Below are 22,367 nucleotides of genomic sequence, written 5' to 3'. Positions count from 1 at the left end.
AAAAAAATCACTAAAGCAAGGCTAAATGTGCTTATATGTCTATTTCAGTGATTTTTTGACAGCAGAAACTTTTACAAAGAATCTCTGCTCTACAGAACATTAAAAAGAATGTTGAGTAGAATCAAGGACATTTTTTAAATAGTAATATGATTTTATGATCAATTCCAGGAACAATTCCATTGTTGTCAGCTGCCAGCTTGAGGAAGGATCTGTTTGCCTTATTCTTTAAAACAACAGTAACAAATATTCAAAGGAATAAATTCCCAATATGGAATACATTTGGGTATACAATCATCCTTACAACATGGTGGTATTCCCTTATTTCAAATTTGTATAAGCTATATAAACAGATAATAAAGAAATCATGAGTTACAGATTAAACACAAGTTAAATCCGGTAAGTCTGGGCTGATATTGTACAAACATCAATTCAAACCATTACCACACTGCTAGTTCCTGGTTCCTGTTTGTTAAACAAAATGAACCTTTTTTGCCTACTTAAAATTACTCAGACCCACTGAGGCATAACTACTTGTTCTAAAGTTGTTTCTATTAATACTTTTCCCACCCTATGTACATTCTGTTACATTGCATCTGTGTTCCTGAAGGAAACCCAACTCTGTTTTATAGTCTTTTCTTTGCTCTGTTGCCTCCCTGGAAAATGTAGGAACAAAGAATGAGGGATGGAGCCTTTCTGTTCACTGACCCAATACAAAGCAGTAAAATTGAAGTGCGACATCAAGGAGGTTTCTTATGTCTGACATCTAAGATGTTTGTTTAATTACAAGGGGATGCAGTTGCTTAATCCTAAATTTATTTCCTCATGCTATGCAAAGTAGGGGACTGGATCTGGGTATAAAACGGATGGCAGGATAGAGTTTTTTACACTCTGCATGCATGTTTAAGAGTTGCATGTTTAGAACATGGCTCAGCGTAGGATCGTTTTAGGGATTTTATTATTTTTTTCAGGTAAGTGCTTTTTGCATAGATTCATTTTAAAATTTTTATTTTTTAATTTCAAACTTGTGGCCAAACATTATTTTTTGTCATGAAAACTATACCTGCAATGCACAGTGCTTTTATATAGCATTTTAAATGTCTAAATCTTTTTTCCCTTAGGTCACTTTGGCTTTGTCTCAACCCAAAGCACAAGTAAGTACAGTACATATGTTGTAAAAGTACTCCATTACTGGGCTTCTCAGGTAAGCTGGGTCTGGTTATCTTAGGCGATGCAGCTTTCAGCTACTGTGTTGTCCTCAGCTGGATCTAATTTCCAGCAAACTTCAATTATTTCCTAATTTGAAATCATTTTACAAAGGTGTACTAAAATCTCTAAGCATTTAGCACAATATAATTCTATACATTTGTAGTCCTAAAGAATTTTAATCTTGATCCTATTTTTAATTAATTTCTTCTTCTAAATTATTGTAATTAAAAATTGTGTTATAGTCATCTCCCTGACTTTTGACTTTCCAGCTCTCTTTTTTTTCAGATGTGTGCAAGACCTTTGGCAGTGGGGTCATGCAGACTTTCAATGGGACCATGTTCCATGTGAAAACCACATGTCCTGTAACACTGACACACTTCTCTTATAAGGGAGTCGACTGTTTCATCTCTGTGCAGCGTGATCAAACTGGCATCATGAAAAGAGTTGAAATTTATGTGAATAAAATTGCTACCATCATTCAGGATGGCATCCTCACTGTGGAAGGAAACAGGTAGCTCAAGAATGTGATATAAATTAATCTTGTACTTGCTTAACCTAAAGTTAAAAAGTTTATAATCTAAATGAATTTAAATGAAAATTATTATGTATTTACAGCTGCTGATTTTGAAATTAGAATTGTTACCATTGTACATTCCGTAATGATTAAAATCACTTAGGGTTACTGAAGTTAATGATTCTACTAGGTTGCGTGAAAATAGTACATTTATAGGTTTTTATCTTCCTCTTATCACCATCTGGTGTACAAAATTATTTTTTTTTTAAATACATTTTCAGGTTGGCCCACACCTTCTGGTTATGGTGCTTTAGTAAAGCATTTCCCAATGCATTGTGTAATGATTACCAAGAGATTCTAACAAATGTAACTTTTTTTTATCATTTTCCTTTGCAGCATCTCCCTGCCCTATGATCACACCTATCAGAAAGTGTATGCATTTGGCATTTATACCAAGCTCACAAGCAAAGTTCTGCCATTTTCTGTTACATGGTACAGTTTACCAATGGGTGTGACAAGATTCTGGGTTAGTAAAGCAAAAACAGCAATATTTTCTTTTTTCTCTTTTTACTTTCTTATTCCCTTTTTTTGCTGTCTCTCTATACAACCTCAATGACAATTGATTTTTGAAAATAAGGCAAGAAATAAAAATAAGAAACTTTTCACAAAAAGTTCAAATAAAATTCCAAAATGTTAACGATTTTATATTTTACTTTAAAATTATTAACGATTTGTAATACATACTGACATGACAAAGTGCTTTTTTTTTTTTTTTTAAAGAAAATATTACAATTGAATCACAAAAATGACCAGATACAGTATAGGATAGGAAGTTTTTCATGCAAAAAGAATTGCTCTTGTTATAGGTGCAACTGGACCGGCCATTAGTGGATGGGATGACTGGGATGTGTGGGAGACAAAATAGTTCAGGTTAATATGAAGTCAATATTTTTAAATTTGATAAAAGAATAAAAGAATACATATATATATATGTGTATATATATATATATAATTCTCTGTATAATAATAGAATGTATAATGTATAATAATAATATTCTGTATTATTATTATTTTCTTTTCAGTAATGTGGTTCATTTATGTTACTAAAAAATTCATTGAGATTTAAGAATATGCCATACCACTGAAACATTTAATTAATTAATTTTTTCCCACAGAAACTCGAGCAGAGCTTCTTGATAGAAATGTCATTCATGATGACATATGTGTGACTGGTGATTCCCAACCGCTAGAGGATACGGTAAAAACACCTGCTTTCAGTGAACCTGCTAATTCTAGGGGAAAAAAAATCCTTAAATTTTATGTACCAGAAACTAGATGATGTCTGAAAAATTGGGGGAGACATTGAATAAATAATAAAAATAAAAATTGACATAAATAAAGAAAATGTTATTGTCTCTTTCACTAAACCAGAAAAGTAAACTGCAGTAACAAACAAAATGTATTTCAAAATGTATAAGCCGGAAGCAGTACTTTATCCTGTTTCTTATACTGTAGGATCTGAAAACTCTGATAGTGTTGCCACATTAGAGCAGAGAATAATTTGCCTAAATTGTAATATCTTATTCTATTAATACAAACAAGCAATACCAGATTTGTTGCTTTTTGCCCAAGGGAATGTAAGCCAAGTGGCACCAAATGTTTGCATGTCAGAATCCATGCAATCTATTGTATGCATGAATAACTGAAACGTTTTGTTTTCCAGATTTGTAACGAATTTAAATCTAATGCCAGAGAGTGCCTGGGCAAGAGGCTTTATATTTTTGACCAACTGTGCAAGCTCAACATGTATATAAATATACATGAATCGGCAAAGTGTTCTTTCTATGAAGAATTCTTTTATTTCTGCAATCAATCATATGCCCTGCAAACAAAATTGCGGAACATAACTTCATGCAGTAAGTGACACATCATTTATTGGACTACTTTCCAACTATTTTCCAACTGTAGTACAAATAAGAAATGAGAAAATCTCTGCAGAGGAACATCACTGTCCTGGGGATCTGCTGTATAAGGGCCAAGGTGCTGCTTTTCCTCCCACCTGCTCAAACCCCCAGCTTCAGACAGATTTTCAAACTGCCACCTGTCTTCCTCCAAATGGTAGGTATTTCTGTCTTATGGTAGCACAAACAAACACAAGTTGACACATTGACATCTTTGGGTTATGAGGTTATAATGGGAAGTGATAGGTTTTGTGATATGAAGCTTGTTTGCAGATTCAAAACTCAATATTTTGTTTAGGCTTCACAATATTTATTTTGCACAATGTTTTTAATTAATGATGTAATCATCAATAAACCATAGATTTAAACTACTTAGCATTTCTGACAAGCAAAAAATGAGTATTTAAATATAATCAGATATAAAATTATTATTCATTGATGAGAGGACATAATAATAATAGTAATATTGGCAGCTGTGCAGTCGTGAATAGCTTGTTGGCAGTAGCAATTACAAAATTCGGATGATGCTGAATTTTTAGGTGATTCTGCAGAAATGCATAGTAAACATCATTGTAAACAGCAACAAAAATGTTTTGTTGCTACTCAAATTGTTTGAACATATCTGAGCACTGACAAAACAGCAATAAAAACACCATGCAACAGTTATTTCAGAATTAATATGTCAATTGGCTGTTCTCTTGTTGTACCGAAGGAAAAGACAGGTCTTTAGTAACTAATATACTACTAGTAGCAACCTAATCTAATGTCAAAATGCTGGCAGATGCTGAATAATGTCAGGAAGATTGGCAGGTTTGGTAATATAATATGATAGGAGTAAATGTCACAGAACAGCAGAGCAGTGTAAGATTTTGTCAAGGTGATTATATTGTTATATGGCACAAGCCTAGCCTTGCTCAAAGTGTATTCTTATTCCGTGCATGACCTATTATTAAGTGATAGCCAACCTTGCCATTTATTTTTCTCTCACTCTCTCTTTCACTTGATCTCTACTTTCCACTTTCTCTCTCAGGGTTGGTCGTGAACGATCGAGTCGAAAGCTACCACAGTGTTAAGGTGGAGGATTGTCCTTGTGTGCACAGAGGAAATATTTATGCCCCAAGAGATAAACGCAGCACAAAGTGCCAAACTTGGTGAGACGAGCCTGCTGTAATGTTCTAGCCATATGCTCTGATCGGATCTGCAGTGCTTGTAGTGCACTTTGCAGTATTAATGCACACCTATCTCTGTTTTTGTCTTAGTGAATGCATCGAAGGAAAATGGATCTGTTCAGCTAACACCTGTATGACTCCGTGCATCATTGAAGGCTGGTTTGTCACTACTTTTGATGGCAAACAATATTCTTTGCCTGGGACATGTACATATGTGGCTTCAAGGGTTAGTAAATATCAAATATGTAAATATTCCTTTTTTTGTGTGTGTAATGCAAGTTATGAATTTATCATGTCTTTCCACAGGGACTAAACTGGACTATAACTGTCAGGTTTTCTGCCATGACCATAGAAGAAATTTACCTTGATGTGTATCAGGTGTTTTTACCACCATATAAACATGGCACTATTCTTTTAAGTTTTTTTAAGGAGTTCAGATATAAATAACAAATCTGGTTTTCTCTATATTTAGGAACGATATATCTTCTCCTTAAACAGTGTACAACTAAGGGAAAATGAAATCACAGCCACAGATCTGTCACAAACTGGTAGGTACTTTAGTGCAATTAGAAACAAAAGAAGTTTGTCTTAGAAAAAAAAACGTTAATAAGAAAACTAAATAAATAACCAGTAGCAGTTAATCTTTAATGCAAATGACTATAAAACAGAAAAAGGATGTAGTCGATGTAGTTAAATTTAAACCAAGCCGTCATGAAGTTAATAAAGTCTGAACCATACAAAAAGTGGAGACAAAAGGAATCCGATTAATGTTTCATTTCAATCTATATTATTAGTATTACAGAGGCGTAAGCTATCATTGTGAAACTATACAAAGTTTAACATAGCCAGTGATGTTTTCTCAATCTTGCTGTTTACCTTTTTGCTTTTTTTAAAAAAAATGGAAATATTTTTTTCATTTCAGAACATGTCACAGTCTACTGGCAGTCTTCCATGTTTGTTAAAGTCCAGACATCTTTTGGAATGAAGATGCAAGTCCAAGTTTCTCCTGAAGTTCAAATGTACTTGTATTTGATACAAAATGTAGTGTCCAAAGGTATCCAGAGCACAACAATTCTTTGTTTATTGCCTAAAAATAACACTAACATCCATTGTAGAATTTTTGTGTGGTTATATGTACATTTTTATCATTACAGGTCTTTGTGGATCAAACAACAACAACACCGAAGATGACTTCACTACGAGCAGTGGTATTGTGGAAAACTCAGCTCAGCCATTTGCTCTATCATGGACACTTGGGGACTGCACAGCAAATAACCCCTATTCATGCATCAACACTAACAACGGTACAGCTGCTTTTTTATCATATACAATATTTTATACGTAAGCCAATGCAATATTATTGTGATATGCAATATTATTGATTGTCTTGATATTTCCTTCTAGTTGTGTACTCAATATCTCTCATTTTTTCTAACTGATAACATTGTGTTTTGTATCTTATTTCTATCTAGAGTTATTTGCTGAAGATAAGTGCAGCCAGCTGACAAACACAAGTGGTGTGTTTGCTCTGTGCCATGAATACGTGCCCGTTAACTCTTATTTGGATGTAAGATACTATTCATAGTATTCACACTGGAAGTTTTAATGAAGTATTTGTAGCAATTCTAAAGGTATTATTCAAATTTCCAGGCCTGCATTCGGAGAACCTGCCAAGCTTCCTCTGGCTTACAGGAGCATGTGTGTGTTGGCCTGGGAAACTATGCTAAAGCCTGTGCCAGCCAGGGCATCATCATTGGTGACTGGAGAGCAGAAACCGCCTGCAGTGAGTCTGAGTTAAAAATGGATACACAGTTCAGTAACTGTTACAAACAGAACATAAACCAGATCGGACTGCAGAAGTAGTTTGCAATTTATCAACTCCGATATTGCATTTAAATGTCAAAATCAAGTAAAAAAGTTTAAATAAACTAAAAACAAGATTTCAACCTAGATTTCAATCAAAATTCTAGCCACAAAATGGGAATTATACAGCATTGTTAGTTAGAGCACATATGTAGGGTTAGGGTTAGGGTTAGGGTTAGATGAAAGGCCAGGCTTTTTTTTAACTTGAGAAATCTCTATGATAGGTTTTAGGTTGCTTTCATGATAGGTCCTTTTTTTGCTATAGCTTCCTCCATTGTTTTGCATGCAATCCTATTGTTAGATCACTAGAGAAAATATCATAAACTTGGTCCATTTAAGGAAAAATGGGAATGATCACAAAAAAAGCCAGAAATCCCATCTGTAATAAAATCACCAAAGACAGTTTTAATATCAAGATAAAGAGAACCTGTATTGCCAGGAGAGATTGAGTTTGTTAAGAGTGACACCTGTCCTCTCCCTGTCCCAGAGAACTTCACTCTTAAGAAAACTCTGGTGAGTGAGGGGAAATTAATCGTTGCCGTCTCCGCACGTACCTCATCACGTAATTGGATTGACAAACTCTACTCCCATGAGCGAACCTTTTTTCACACATGCTTCACTGCTCCACATATGCAATTGACTTTTTGTGCAGCTGATACATGGCTGCTACTGCTCAGCCTACTCTATTAAATATCCTGTATCACAAATGTAACTTTTTAAGATTTGCATAGTGAAGGAATCTGTCTATGTTAGGATTTAAAATGAGATTTATGGTTATTAGAGTATCTCAGAGGACATTTCAGAGGATGGTTATGTGTGGTAATGTGAAAACCATTGGTGACATTTATGTTGTCTTCTCTCTGTGTTCCAGCTCCTTCTTGTGAGAGCAATCTGAGATTTGATTACACCATGCAGGCATGTAATCGTACATGCCGCTCATTGTCTGGTACAGACCCAACCTGTGACATGCCAGATGACCTAGTGGAGGGCTGTGGATGCCCACCTGGCACCCATCTCAACACACCACTCAGGTGCAGCCCTCGTGCCCTTTGCCAATGCAACTACCCAGGTGGAACAACTCCTCCAGGTCCTGTGGTTATTGATGGACGCCAATGGTATGCTCTGCTTATTTTCTGCTGTTCAAACACACTGCTGGTGCCTGCAAATGAGCTCTCTAGGAAATAGAGCATTTTTCCAGCAGGAAGTATTTGCTTAGTTAGTTATTATTAGAACAAAAAAAAATATTATAAAGAACAATAAAAAGCCTTATTTTTAAAGCCTTGTATTTGTGCTCTATACAGTTAAAAACTAAAACCACATATAACCAGAATATTACATTTATAATGTTTAATTATATAAATTTATAAATATAAATAAATAGGATGGGTTTAACTGATGCCTGAAATTTGTCTTGCAGCATGTGTGAAAATGGATATCTCCAGTGTTCAGACAATTGCGGTAAAGTTTCTAATTTTTATATATGTAATATTGAGCCTTTAAAAAAATAGAAAACTATGAGCAAGACTACGGCTATGTGCAAAGATTCAACCCTATTTGCATTTGTCACACTTAACTTTTTAATTAATCAAAGCCTGTTTATAATTCAATACTGATAAAAATGTACTTATTCATGAGCTATATATTTTTTTTCTGCATTTGATTCTACATTTGACAAATTGAAGCTTTGGAATTGTTGTATCTGACAATTTTTTAAACAAAATATTTATAATAATAATACATTTTGGTGTACACAACTCATGCTGTATATTCATGATGTCATGTTAAAATAATGTATGTATAACAATATATCTCGAACATAAGCTTCCTAAATAACTGGATGGTTTTGGATGGAATTACAGTCTTTTTGCTTGTTCCCAATGTCTCATATAAATGTTAAGCCTCCCATATTGGTTTTACTTTGTCCTTTAGACTGTCCAAATGGACAAATATGTGTCCATTGTGCACAAGCACCAGTAAACACAGGGCAAAGGACATGTGAGAGTCTGAGCAAACCATCTGTGAGTATTTTTATAGCAGCAGACATTAATTATGGCATTCCACTACTATGCACTTAAACTGGTTTAAACACGTCACAACTGTGTCTATGAATTAATTTGCTGATTAAATCAGTTAAATCAGCAAATTAAACTATTCCTGACTGAAATGATTTGCCTTCACAGAGTTCTGATCTGAGTTGTATCAGTGGCTGTTACTGTCCAGAAGGCCAGTATGCAGACCATAATGGCAACTGTGTGACTCCAGAGAATTGCACATGTGAATTCAGTGGGATGGTTTATGCTTCTGGGCAGGCCGTGGAGTCGAACTGTAAAACATGGTGAATATGTTTTTTAACTTTATTTTTATTTACATGTGTAGAGTTTTTCCTGCTCAGAAATTCAAAGTGTCTGTGATTGTTTGCTCAGCACATGCAGAGGAGGACAGTGGGACTGTAAAGGAGATCCATGCCCAGGAGTGTGTGAAGTGTTTGGAAATGGACAATATAAGACCTTTGATTCCAAATGGTATCGTTTTGATGGCCACTGTCAGTACACTCTGGTTGAGGTGAGTTATGCATAATATATACTCATATATTTATATAAGTGAAGTGACCAAAGAAAATATTAATGATTACCTGATAAGCCATAATGAACATATATGTGTGTGTGTGTGTGTGTTAGGACATCAATGGGCTATTTTCCATAAATGCGGAGAGTGTGCCATGTTGCGATGAAGTTCTAACCTGCTCTCGTGCCATCTCTGTGAAACTAAAGGTAATCTGAATCTATCTCAGTCTGTAGTTATTCTATTTATTTTGGAACTGTTTACAGACTAAAGCACTCAGATCTGTGTTATTGTTTTAATCTGATTAATTGTTTGTGGTTTTAATGTTTCATGATTTCTTCTTGTGGGTCTTGTTCATTAGCACAATAACCACCATTAGCAAAAATCCCCACAGCCTTACTCAACAATATATTTGAAAGTCTTCCCAGATGATGCTTTTTAAAATAGTTTTTATATAACAGCAAAATAGGATGTTTAATGGGATGTATGACAAGCATATATGGTTTTACATACTTTTCACAATATGGTGTACATATACAGTACTATGCCCTAGACTGAACATTCAATAATTGGGAAGACAGTAGACCTCAAGAATCCTGGAAGACTTCTTGTAATTTGCCAACATATTGATTAGTATATTAGTGAAATATTTAAGTAAAATGTAATCAATTAGAGGAGTTTTTCAGATTGGATTTGCAGCAACAATCATGTATTAAGTCAAACATACTGTAGTTCACAGTTACAGGTACATGTTGATTTGGGCATCTTTCACTTGTAATTGTAATCACTTGTGGAATGTAAAAGTACTATTTCATTCAGTGCATTTATAATGTATGCTTTCTTTTGCTTGTGCCATTCATTTGCTTTTAGATTAAATGAATCTAATGAATTTAACATACTTGCAAATTTCTTTAAAAAATCTTTGGTTTTCAGAAAGGCAATTGTGAGATTGTGATCTTTGAAATTATACATTGTTTAGTAGTGATTTTTTTCTACTCAATATATATATATATATATATATATATATATATATATATATATATATATATATATATATATATATATATATATATATTCATTTTGTTGTAACTGAACAAAAATGTTGTTTGTACCTCAAACAGGATGAAGTGATTCTGACCTTGCGTGATATGAATATAACTCAGAAGTTCCTGGATGGGTGGCGCTTGAGAGCTCAGCCACTGTACTCTGTCCACACTGTGGGCCTGTATATCATCATCTCTGTATCTGAATTGGGCCTCAGAGTGATTTGGGACAAGCAAACTAAAGTCACAATTGAGCTGCAAACTTTCTGGAATGTAAGAAGCTTTTTGTCTTTAAACATATTTCTTTCTAACTATCGAACATAAACAAATCTGGAAAAAGCTCACTAAAGATGGTTTCTACAGATGGTTTAATACTGTTTGGTACTGTGTGGAGTATGATCCTGTTGCCATAGGTGTTTCAGTTAATGTTAGTCTCATAGTACAAATTCATTGTGTCCAGATTTTGTAGTTTCATACTCATGGTTCTTTTGTGTGGACTGACAGGGTCAAGTGCATGGACTATGTGGTGATTTTGATGGAAAGCTAATGAATGACATGCTGACGAGGAGCTCCACCGTAGTCTTCAGCACACTGGAGTTTGGGAACAGCTGGAAGACAGCCGTGCCTCCCTGTTCGGATGTGACCCAGGAACTGTTTCCTTGTGAACGTCACTCATACTGTGCAGCTTGGGCGCAGCGACGCTGCATGATTCTACAAAGTGACACATTCAAAGCCTGTCACCTAAAGGTTCTCTACCACTATTATTTATACGGATTTTTTATGTCATTTTCGATGGTAAAGTTTTCTCTGCAGTCAACTTTGATGGGCAAGCATGAATAATCCTGTTACAAGATTACATGAGGAGGAAACAATAGCTGCTCATTAAATTGTGTCCCACTTTCCAATAACTTGCAGGTTGATCCAACACCTTACTACCAGGCCTGTATTCTGGAGTCATGCTCCTGTGATTTTGAGGGCAAGTTCCTGGGATTCTGCACAGCTGTGGCAGCATATGCTGAGGCCTGCACAACTCAAAATGTCTGTATCAAATGGAGGACTCCTGACTTGTGCCGTACGTGTCTTGCAACATATTAATATTTGTTCTTTCTTATGGAAGAAGCAGTAAAGAATAAGAATGTCTCTTAACAAAGAATTAAATAATTTAATAAATCATTTTAAATTGAAGGTGTTTCAGATATGTTTAATTGCTTGGGTTAGATTCTAACGATCTTACCAAGAGATGCTCTTTTTAAATACATTTTGTAGAAATAAGATTTATTTAGAAAACAAAATCCCTGAGTTACAATTACATTTGCCAATGTGAAAAAGGACACTTTGTAAATCTAGTTTTAGTTTCCCATAAGTCCAGATACTAATCACAAAATTACTTCCTGGTGGGTGGAAATGTACTCCTTTGGTGTTTGCTTACTGATGAGATGAAAATCCATTGTGTGTGCTCTTTCTCTCACAGCGGTCTATTGTGACTACTACAATGAAGAGGGTCAGTGCAGCTGGCATTATGAAGCATGTCCTCAACACATCAAGACTTGTGGGAAAAACAACAAATTTTCTGGAAAGCTTGAAGGTTTATGTTTTTCCCTTTGTATCGTTTCAATTCGTCGACAGTTTATGACCGAGTTGTGGTTTCTGGACAGTAATAGATAACTTTATTAATTGTGTTTTTTTTGTTTAGAAGATGTTTACACTAAATATTTATTATGATTTAATAGTTAATAGTTAACATTTATTTTGTGATAAAAATGTATAAAATATTTAGTATAAATGTATAAAATCATGTTTATGTTTTGCTAAGGTTGTTACCCACGGTGCCCCAGTGAAAAACCATATTATGATGAGAACAGAAGAATCTGTTCGAGTTTAGACAAGTGCACTTGTTACTTCAACTATACTGTGGTCGAACCTGGTGCTAATGTGACCACACCAAGTGAATGCTGGTAAGTTTGGATCATATATGCATTATGAATATTTTTTTGCCCTTCATACCCTTATATCTTATGATTTGTGCTCTTTTGCCATAGTGTGTGCATTGAGGGGCAACTGATTTGCGGTAAGATTTTTGCCACCTTGGCTATATCTACAAAATGTTAATTTTGTGTTCCCATCAAAAAAATCTTTGTAATACTGTTTTAATTCCCACAGAACCGTGTATAACAACTACATCAGCTGCAACCACTGTGACATCACAAACATCCTCAGTTACAACAACTACAACAACAAACACACCTATTATTACTTCAACAGAGTTCCTTATAATAACCGGGACAACAAAGAACCATAACAGTTCAAGTCCTCAAGTGTCTAATTACACAACTACACCAGGAATCACTTCTACAACAACTGAAGAATCTACAACTACAACCCCATTTACAACAATTGCAATAGATACAACTTTAATCACCACAACAACAGCAACAGAGACACCCATAACCCAAACATCACAAACAACAGAGCCAGTTACAATAACCGGGACAACAACAAACCAAGCCAGTCCAAGTCCTCAAGAGTCTACATACACAACTACTACACCAGGAATCACCACTAAAACAACTGAAGAATCTACAGCTACAACTCCATTTACAACAATTGCAACAGATACAACTTTAATCACCACAACAACAGCAACAGAGACACCCATAACCCAAACATCACAAACAACAGAGCCAGTTACAATAACCGGGACAACAACGAACCAAGCCAGTCCAAGTCCTCAAGAGTCTACATACACAACTACTACACCAGGAATCACCACTAAAACAACTGAAGAATCTACAGCTACAACTCCATTTACAACAATTGCAACAGATACAACTTTAATCACCACAACAACAGCAACAGAGACACCCATAACCCAAACATCACAAACAACAGAGCCAGTTACAATAACCGGGACAACAACGAACCAAGCCAGTCCAAGTCCTCAAGAGTCTACATACACAACTACTACACCAGGAATCACTACTAAAATGATTGAAGAATCTACAACTACAACCCCATTAACAACATTTACAACAGATACAACTTTAATCACCACGACAACAGCAACAGAGACACCCATAACCCAAACATCACAAACAACAATAACCGGGACAACAACGAACCAAGCCAGTCCAAGTCCTCAAGAGTCTACGTACACAACTACTACACCAGGAATCACTACTAAAACAACTGAAGAATCTACAACTACAACCCCATTTACAACAATCACAACAGCTACAACTTTAATCACCACAACAACAGCAACAGAGACACCCATAACCCAAACATCACAAACAACAATAACCGGGACAACAACGAACCAAGCAAGTCCAAGTTCGCAAGAGTCTACGTACACAACTACTACACCAGGAATCACCACTAAAACAACTGAAGAATCTACAGCTACAACCCCATTTACAACAATTGCAACAGATACAACTTTAATCACCACAACAACAGCAACAGAGACACCCATAACCCAAACATCACAAACAACAGAGCCAGTTACAATAACCGGGACAACAACGAACCAAGCCAGTCCAAGTCCTCAAGAGTCTACATACACAACTACTACACCAGGAATCACCACTAAAACAACTGAAGAATCTACAGCTACAACCCCATTTACAACAATCGCAACAGATACAACTTTAATCACCACAACAACAGCAACAGAGACACCCATAACCCAAACATCACAAACAACAGAGCCAGTTACAATAACCGGGACAACAACGAACCAAGCCAGTCCAAGTCCTCAAGAGTCTACATACACAACTACTACACCAGGAATCACCACTAAAACAACTGAAGAATCCACAGCTACAACCCCATTTACAACAATTGCAACAGATACAACTTTAATCACCACAACAACAGCAACAGAGACACCCATAACCCAAACATCACAAACAACAGAGCCAGTTACAATAACCGGGACAACAACGAACCAAGCCAGTCCAAGTCCTCAAGAGTCTACATACACAACTACTACACCAGGAATCACCACTAAAACAACTGAAGAATCCACAGCTACAACCCCATTTACAACAATTGCAACGGATACAACTTTAATCACCACAACAACAGCAACAGAGACACCCATAACCCAAACATCACAAACAACAGAGCCAGTTACAATAACCGGGACAACGACGAACCAAGCCAGTCCAAGTCCTCAAGAGTCTACATACACAACTACTACACCAGGAATCACCACTAAAACAACTGAAGAATCTACAACTACAACCCCATTTACAACCATTGCAACAGATACAACTTTAATCACCACAACAACAGCAACAGAGACACCCATAACCCAAACATCTACAACAACAAAGACACCTGAATCCACATCAATACCAGCAACCACAACTGCACATTACACTGCTTGCTATGATCTGATTAGAAACCAAACCTGGCCAGAAGGTTATGAATGGACAGAAGACTGCTTCACTAAAATTTGCAAAAACAATGTAATTGAGTTAAGACCTTTGATATGTCCAACTCCAGTCGTACCTGTGTGCCCCAGAGGGATGCCAAAGCTGATGAAAGATAAACAAGGCTGCTGTGACACCTGGCAGTGTGACTGTGAGTGCAATGGTTCTTTGATATTATCTGATATTACATTCTAAATTCTTTTTTTTTTTTTAAATTTATATCCAGATTTATTTTCAGTTGGAAAAATGAAACAAGTTCTTCAAATCAATAAATTATTAATATTCTACTTTTCCTTATATTTTTATTCACACCACATATAACAGCTATCTGAGTCCTGAGATCCTACTTCTTTTGTGATAAGGTATCATGCTAACATTTCTTCAATGTTTTGTTCAGGTCAGTGTGATGTCTTTGGAGACCCACATTACACTACCTTTGCTGGACAGGACTTTACGTTCCTGGAAAACTGTACATATGTTCTGGTGGAGGAAAGGACTGCTCTTTACAATCTCAGCATCAGCGTTGATAATTATTACTGTGAGCCATCTGCTTCTTGTGCCAAGGGCATCATTGTGCAGTACCAAAACAACACAGTCATGCTTCAAGTGGTTGAAGTTCCCGATGATATTCCCATATTACAAGTAGGTTTTCATAAGCTGTTCGGTTTAGTGGTGACTCTTATGTAGTGGTGTGGATGACTTGGTCCCTGTGCTATTGATGTATCCAGCATTAAAGTTTGTACGGTACTCTGTGTTTGTGCAAAATCTGTGCCATGACAATTTGCATTTTCTCTGTTATATTTTCAAGATTACAGTGAATCAAGTAACAATAAAGGCCCCATATCAAGCACATGGACTAAGCTTTGAGAGCACAGATGCGGAAATCTACATTTACATTAAAGAGATCCGCTCATACATCTCTCTCAGTGTATGGAACACACTGCAGATCAACCTGGCAATGGAGCATTTCTTTAATAACACACAGGGGCAGTGTGGTAAGTGTCCAACAGTTTAGCTTGCTTTGTATTTGTAAAATACCCTTCATTTTCCAAAATAGTATAAGATATCTGCAATAGCCAAATATGTTGAAAAGTGAATACCTCATGTTGTATCATTCCAAATGTTTTTAATCATTACTAATTATGCAGCTGTATTACTGCACACATAAAAGTTGATGTACTGTATATATGTTTATAGTATTACATCTGAAATGTTGGTTGGTTGAAATGTCTGGCTTACATATATTTTAGCAATCTAGCTTTATCTAATTGTTATTTTCAGGTGTTTGTGGAGGCGACTCATGTATACGCAGGAATGGTACAGCTGAGAGAGAGGACTGTTGTGATAAGACTGCATACGAATGGATAGAAAATGATCCAATGAAACCGTATTGTCAACAAGCTCCCCGGCATGTGCCGTGTTTCCCTGATATACCAACTACTTCTCCTGGGCCAACACCACCGCCCTGCACAGCTCCTCTCTGTGACCTCCTCAGACATCAGTAAGCTTCATCTTATTCTTCAGCTTTAGTGTCAAAGAAAGTGGGCTTTAAAAAGACTTGCTGGATTTGATGAAGTACTGTACATTACAGATTATCTATAAAACTGGCAAACCTTCATCAACATACAAATAAAAGTAAAAAAATGTTTAAATAAATAAAATTTCGTAATAGCCATAAAATGTTTAAGTTGGAAAAACTGTTTATATGTGATTTAACAAAATTACAGTTTTAGTTACAGGTTTACTAGATACAAGATTAACTAGATATAATAATTAATAAACATGGAACTCTGCATATATTTTTGAGAATGCTTTTATAATTATGTTTAGCACATTTGGAACATACCTGTATCCAGAGCAACATACAGAATTGTTTTGTGATCTTTAAGATAGACATCAAACTAGCATTTTCTCCTGTGTCCAACAAGATGCAATAGCTAGCTTCATGTTTTTTAGAGGAAGCATAAGCTAGATTTCACTTTCACTTTTCCAACACTTGGAAACTGTTATATAATGCAAATAGCTAAATAGGGGGCATTGTCAAATGAGCAAATTGGTATAATAATTCCAGTTTAATTCCATAGGAATTAAGGTCTGCTAGAAGGCCTACTAGAAGATTTACTGGACATTGTTTATGCCTAATTCCCGACAATTCGTCTCCAGTCCCTACTGCCCTTGTCATAATCTTAACAAAACAACTGATGACAATGTCAGTCTCTGATCATGACGCATACAGCGTACAAGCATAGAAGGACAAAGCCTTATAAACATCTTTAGATTAGAAATTTCCACCACAATACATTTAATTAATATAAAGTATGCTTTTTGAATCTCAGAGTGTTCAGCAAATGCCGTGGGGACATTGATGTGGAGAAGCTTGTGAATAACTGCAAGTTTGATTACTGTGTGGCCCAAAACAACGCCAGTGTGTGCTCCCCACTAGAGCGTCTAGCTGATCACTGCAAGAAGATGGGCACTTGTGTGGCCTGGCGAAATCTTACCCGTGGAATTTGTGGTAAAGTAGCTGTTTTACTTACTTGCATAGTACACATGCCGAGGTTGCAGATGTTGTATTGGATCGTGATGTACTGGATGATGATGTAGAGTCAGAATATGTCTATGTTTTAGAATATGTCTGTTAACCATTAAATGCATAACTTAAGTCCAGTGAACTCTGACCCACCCAACCTCCCTCATACAATATTCAAAAGGCCAGTGTAGTTTTCACATGATCTTGGTTAAAAGGGTGTTAAAATTCTTCTAAAATGTATGTATAATAAAGCATGCATGCATTTTAGGGTTTAAAACAAGTACAATCCCATTTTAACTGCTGTGCCAGGATTTTAGTTCTTCAAGTTATCCATTCTTTTAAATAAAAACCTTTACATTTCTCAGACAATACTTGTCCTGAAGGAATGATCTTTGATGAGTGCCGGAGCACCCCAACTGACTTTTGCCGTGGCGGGTGAGGGCTTTTATTTATTTATTTATTTATTTATTTATTTATTTATTTATTTATTTATTTATTTACAAACTGCTTAACTATTTTGCTTGACAATACTTAAATGTGCTTAAAAGTTTGTTTTGAGATTGTTTTATATGTGTTTTTCATGTAGCGTGCGTGTTTCGGGAACAGTTTTGGATACAGTTAGGTCTGGATGTTTCTGCCCCAACAACCAGCTACTTGCTGAGAGACACAAGACGGTCTGTGTATCCGAATGCACCAGTGAGTGGTTATTATAGTTTTGTCTGTCATTTACAAAGTGCATCAGGATTTGTTTTGACCTCTGTGTCAGCATATTTCATATATGTAAAATAAAGCTTTAGGTTTTACAAAAGCCTTATTAGATTAACTGTCAATTTTCAAGTAAAAATATGTACTCTTGGTTTAAATTGACATTCTGAACTCATGTCATTCTTTGACACTGAAAGGATTTTATAGTAATAAAATGTTGAATTGTGTTTACCCAGCCATATTTATTGTCATTTCAGAATAACTGTTAAAACTGACATTTCCTGTGTGATTTAAATGTGCATAAATATCTGGTTTGCTTTTTTATTAGATTGTAAAGGCCCACTGGGAGAACCCATGCTGGTGAGATATTACCTATTACCTATAATGCAGTGTTAACAAAGTTTACCTGTTATCCACATATCACTGAGTGAGCATGAAAAAATTCCTGAAGCATTTTTATCTATTAACCACAACTAAAATCTTGACCTTTTTACACACCTTCATGCAAACAAAACTAGGCAATGATTAAAAATGACTCAAAACAGATATAGAAAGACTATAGTGGAGCCTTTCAATTAATTGCATACTGATCAGATTGTCAGGAAAAAATATGTTTATTTCCCACCAAGTCTGTAATTACACTCCAAATCTCTGTCTAAGGTTGGGGAAACATGGGAGTCAAATTGCCACATGTGTACATGCAATAATCAGACTCTGACAGAAGAATGCTGGCCAAAACCTACACCTCCATCTCCTATATGCAGTCCTGGCTTTGCTCTCATCTCTGACTGCTGTGACAACCCGATATGCGGTAATATAAGACTCCATCAACTACACTTCAACCTTTCAGTACATGTGCTTTTACTGTTGAAATGCAGTACCTTCTATTAATTTGAAAACAAGTTATTTTAAATGTGAATGAAAACTAATAGAGTGATCACCTATCTGCATCCGAAGGATTATTTTGGAGCTCTACAGCTACAGTATTACAGTATACAATGATTATCTATCAAATTACTAGAATGAATAGGACTTACATTTGGGGTATTTAAAGATAATACTAATATTAATATTTATTAATATCATATTGACTTACAATTTATATAAATAGGATCTGTTATTCCAGTGAACAAAACCTAATAAATAAAGCAATGTTTTCTATAGTAACTGATTCCAACTGAATCCAGAGTACAGTATAAAACAGGACTGCAGACTTCAAAATCTGTAACAGTGCTATTGACTAGTTGATGATGGATCAGTGCCACTTAAAATAAAACCTACAGTAATTGTTGCTCATAAAGCAATTCCAAATTGAAATTATGATCTGTTTCTTTCACAGTTGAGAAGACCTGTGAATACAGTGGAACAACATATAAGGTCAGTTTCCCCATCTTTTGGTCTGTGTGTGTACAGAGAGTGAAGAAAGTACCATAGGTTATTTGGAATATTTATACCAACCAAAACTAATTATTTACTGAATGTAGATGAATTTCTAAACTCAGTATTTTCTTCAATAACATTCATGATTAACTGTAGAAATGTTCAATATTTTCTAATTCTATTCACATTTTGAACTTTAAACAATCCTGGGTTTATGTTGCAGAGCTTTTCAAACGTATCTGGTAGATAGATAGATAGATAGATAGATAGATAGATAGATAGATAGATAGATAGATAGATAGATAGATAGATAGATAGATAGATAGATAGATAGATAGATAGATAGATAGATAGATAGATAGATTTTTAGACAAATTGCAAAAAAATAAACAATACATAATATATAAATATATAAACATATGGGGATTTTAGGGATTATGATTCTCTAAACAGAAATTAAGAGTAAACAATGCACTTAGACATTATTGCGCATGAATGAAAAGTGGGGGACATACCAGTTACAATGCACCATGAGGTAGATCTAATACTACTACTTATTCGAACTTTTATTCAAGCTAGTAATAAGATACAACTATACTTATAGTTGTGGTTATGAATAAGACTGAAGATGTGTATTATATAACACTGAACAAATGGGTAAACTAGAGTGTACTGTCCTGATGATTTTCCTGTGGACATCTCAGGTGGGTGAAACATGGAGGGACCCCAAGACCCCGTGTCTATCATATCGCTGTACAAGTTCAGGCACTGAAATAGAGCGGACTGTTTGTCCACAACAGTTTTGTCCTGAGGTGAGCTCAACCTATCACATTTACAATCTTAGTATAGTATTACTGATATGGATCTTATGTTCTGTCTGACTTCATCTGATCTTTGCATATCTAGGAACTTCGGTTTTGGGATGAGAATCATTGCTGCTATTCATGTATGTGAAATATCTTCTTCTAATTATTTCTCTTTTAAACAAACATGGTGCAATATTTTGGGGATATTCTGAAGAACAAAGATTGGAGCGATTATTGCAATTATTTAAAAAAATGTTTTGGTTTAAGATATGTGGCTGCTAATACATATGTGGGTGCAAAATACATTTAACAATTACTTTCATTCAGTTATCTCTTTTAATTGGCACTTTTTCATATTGTTGTTTCATGTGGCTGGTGTAAACCTCCTAGGCAACACAACGTGTGGAGTCAAGTTGTCCAGAATGACTTTTGAGAACTGCACCCAGGAGGTCATGCTGCCCACCTGTGAAGGAAACTGTGCATCAGGCTCCTTGTAAGACTCCTCATTAAACCTTTTGTTTATGATTAACCTGTATATATATATATATATATATATATATATATATATATATATATATATATATATATATATATATATATATATATATACGTATATATATATATATATATATATATATATATATATATATATATATATATATATATATATATATACATCAAGCTTAGGTGTTAGCATGTTATCACTTCCAAGGTTGGGGATTCAGTACCAAATTCAGTAGCAAATTTGCCCCATGCTTTTGTAGTTTCTTTTGGGTAATCTGGTTTCTTAAAACATGTGTGGTAGGTTGACTGGCATATATAAATGGTCTGTAGTATGTAAGTGTGAGCCCTGTAATGGTTTGGCACTGCATCCAGAGTGTCCCTCAGTTCTCTGAGATAGACTCCAGTGAGCAGTACAGAAAATGGATAGATGGATGGATTTTAAGCATATATATGTCCTGTTTTAAAGCAAGCAGATATAAGATTCTAAGCAATCTCAAAACATTTTAGTTTTTCATTGCACATTTCCTGTTGTCTAATTAAACCTCAATCAAAAGAATAGACTGTAGTCTAATTAAACCTCTATCAACAGAATAGACACAAAGACCTACAGTACATTTAAAAAGAGAACACTGCTTTACTACTAAAAAAATAATGAATTTCCACACATTTTTCTGAAATATACTGTATTTATCCTTAAAGTTGATGTTCAATAGACAGAAAAAATCCCACATTTAATAATAGTTATTGATTTCTATTAAATCCAACAATTTTTGACAAAATATATTTGTTTACCTTTGACAGCTGTTTGAGAGAATTTAAAATGGTTTTCTGCAATTACCACACATACATATCTATAAACATGTGAATGAATGTTTATGATTGTGTAATGTTTGCATGTGCTGTTGTTTGTAGTTGGCTGAGGTCTGGAATAGATCTGAAGTTGGAGCATAATCAGTCCTACTGCCGAGAGAGAGACTACGAGATAAGACAGATTTCTCTGGTATGCAGTGGAGCTACAGCTACACAATACACTTACAAACACATCACCAGCTGTGAGTGTCAGCGTGAAGTCTGAAACCTCAAAAGATCTGCAATGTCACTGTAATGCTCAGAGAACCAGGTCTGAGCATCTTAATTTTTTACATGATTTGTTGTCTCTATATATGATATATGATATAGCGATCTGGTGATTTCTGCTGTCACTGCCAAAATAAATTTTCTGTGAGCCATTTGTTTTCTTTACATTTTACACGTTGTGTGATTAAATACTAAAATCTACAATCTCAGGTTTAAATGATAATCTAATGCAGCTAAATTTGACATTTATTCATTTTGAAATTCTTGAATGTTCCTTGAATGTCTGTTTTTAATCACTTTCAACCAGTGGATCATGCAATGCCTTTCAATGATGGAGTCATATTTGTATGAATCATATGTAATCAATAAATAAATATATGCAATGCTGTGTTGAACATGTATTTATTTCTGTGGTTTTTGTTCCTTAATATGCATGAAACACTATTGGTTTTCTGAGAAAATTACGACCTTGAAGGTTTACAATTGACTTATGTTACACAATGTCTCTTAAACATACTGTAGGGAGATTCACAGGATGGGATTGGCAGAGGGTCCTGTATAACTAGAACTTTGAACTGGCTAGACCATATCTGCTGTTACAAAAGAATATT

The 22,367-nt window shown here is 35.2% G+C and overlaps 1 protein-coding gene across 1 annotated transcript; it reads left to right on the top strand.

Moving 5' to 3' along the window:
• Window positions 1-715: 715 nt before the first annotated feature.
• Window positions 716-22,139, top strand: LOC113655857 (mucin-2-like). The gene is made up of 42 exons (XM_047803824.1): window positions 716-968; window positions 1,119-1,151; window positions 1,492-1,717; window positions 2,117-2,246; window positions 2,587-2,650; window positions 2,896-2,978; window positions 3,444-3,636; window positions 3,719-3,838; window positions 4,712-4,832; window positions 4,941-5,076; window positions 5,157-5,228; window positions 5,323-5,398; window positions 5,773-5,904; window positions 6,005-6,154; window positions 6,323-6,417; window positions 6,501-6,633; window positions 7,585-7,828; window positions 8,131-8,171; window positions 8,643-8,731; window positions 8,894-9,048; window positions 9,137-9,275; window positions 9,392-9,484; window positions 10,397-10,591; window positions 10,823-11,065; window positions 11,234-11,390; window positions 11,790-11,903; window positions 12,132-12,273; window positions 12,358-12,386; window positions 12,479-14,905; window positions 15,152-15,396; window positions 15,563-15,749; window positions 16,036-16,255; window positions 17,091-17,269; window positions 17,650-17,719; window positions 17,871-17,980; window positions 18,318-18,349; window positions 18,650-18,800; window positions 19,329-19,366; window positions 20,074-20,181; window positions 20,276-20,315; window positions 20,566-20,668; window positions 21,592-22,139. The coding sequence occupies exons 1-42, from the start codon at window positions 923-925 to the stop codon at window positions 21,752-21,754; spliced, it is 7,524 nt and encodes a 2,507-aa protein (XP_047659780.1). The 5' UTR covers window positions 716-922; the 3' UTR covers window positions 21,755-22,139.
• Window positions 22,140-22,367: the final 228 nt, after the last annotated feature.

The sequence above is a fragment of the Tachysurus fulvidraco genome, chromosome 19 (assembly GCF_022655615.1).
Source record: "Tachysurus fulvidraco isolate hzauxx_2018 chromosome 19, HZAU_PFXX_2.0, whole genome shotgun sequence".
Lineage (NCBI taxonomy): Eukaryota > Metazoa > Chordata > Actinopteri > Siluriformes > Bagridae > Tachysurus > Tachysurus fulvidraco.
The sequence above is the reverse complement of the archived record's forward strand: the minus strand, read 5'-3'. Positions and strand labels throughout refer to the sequence as shown.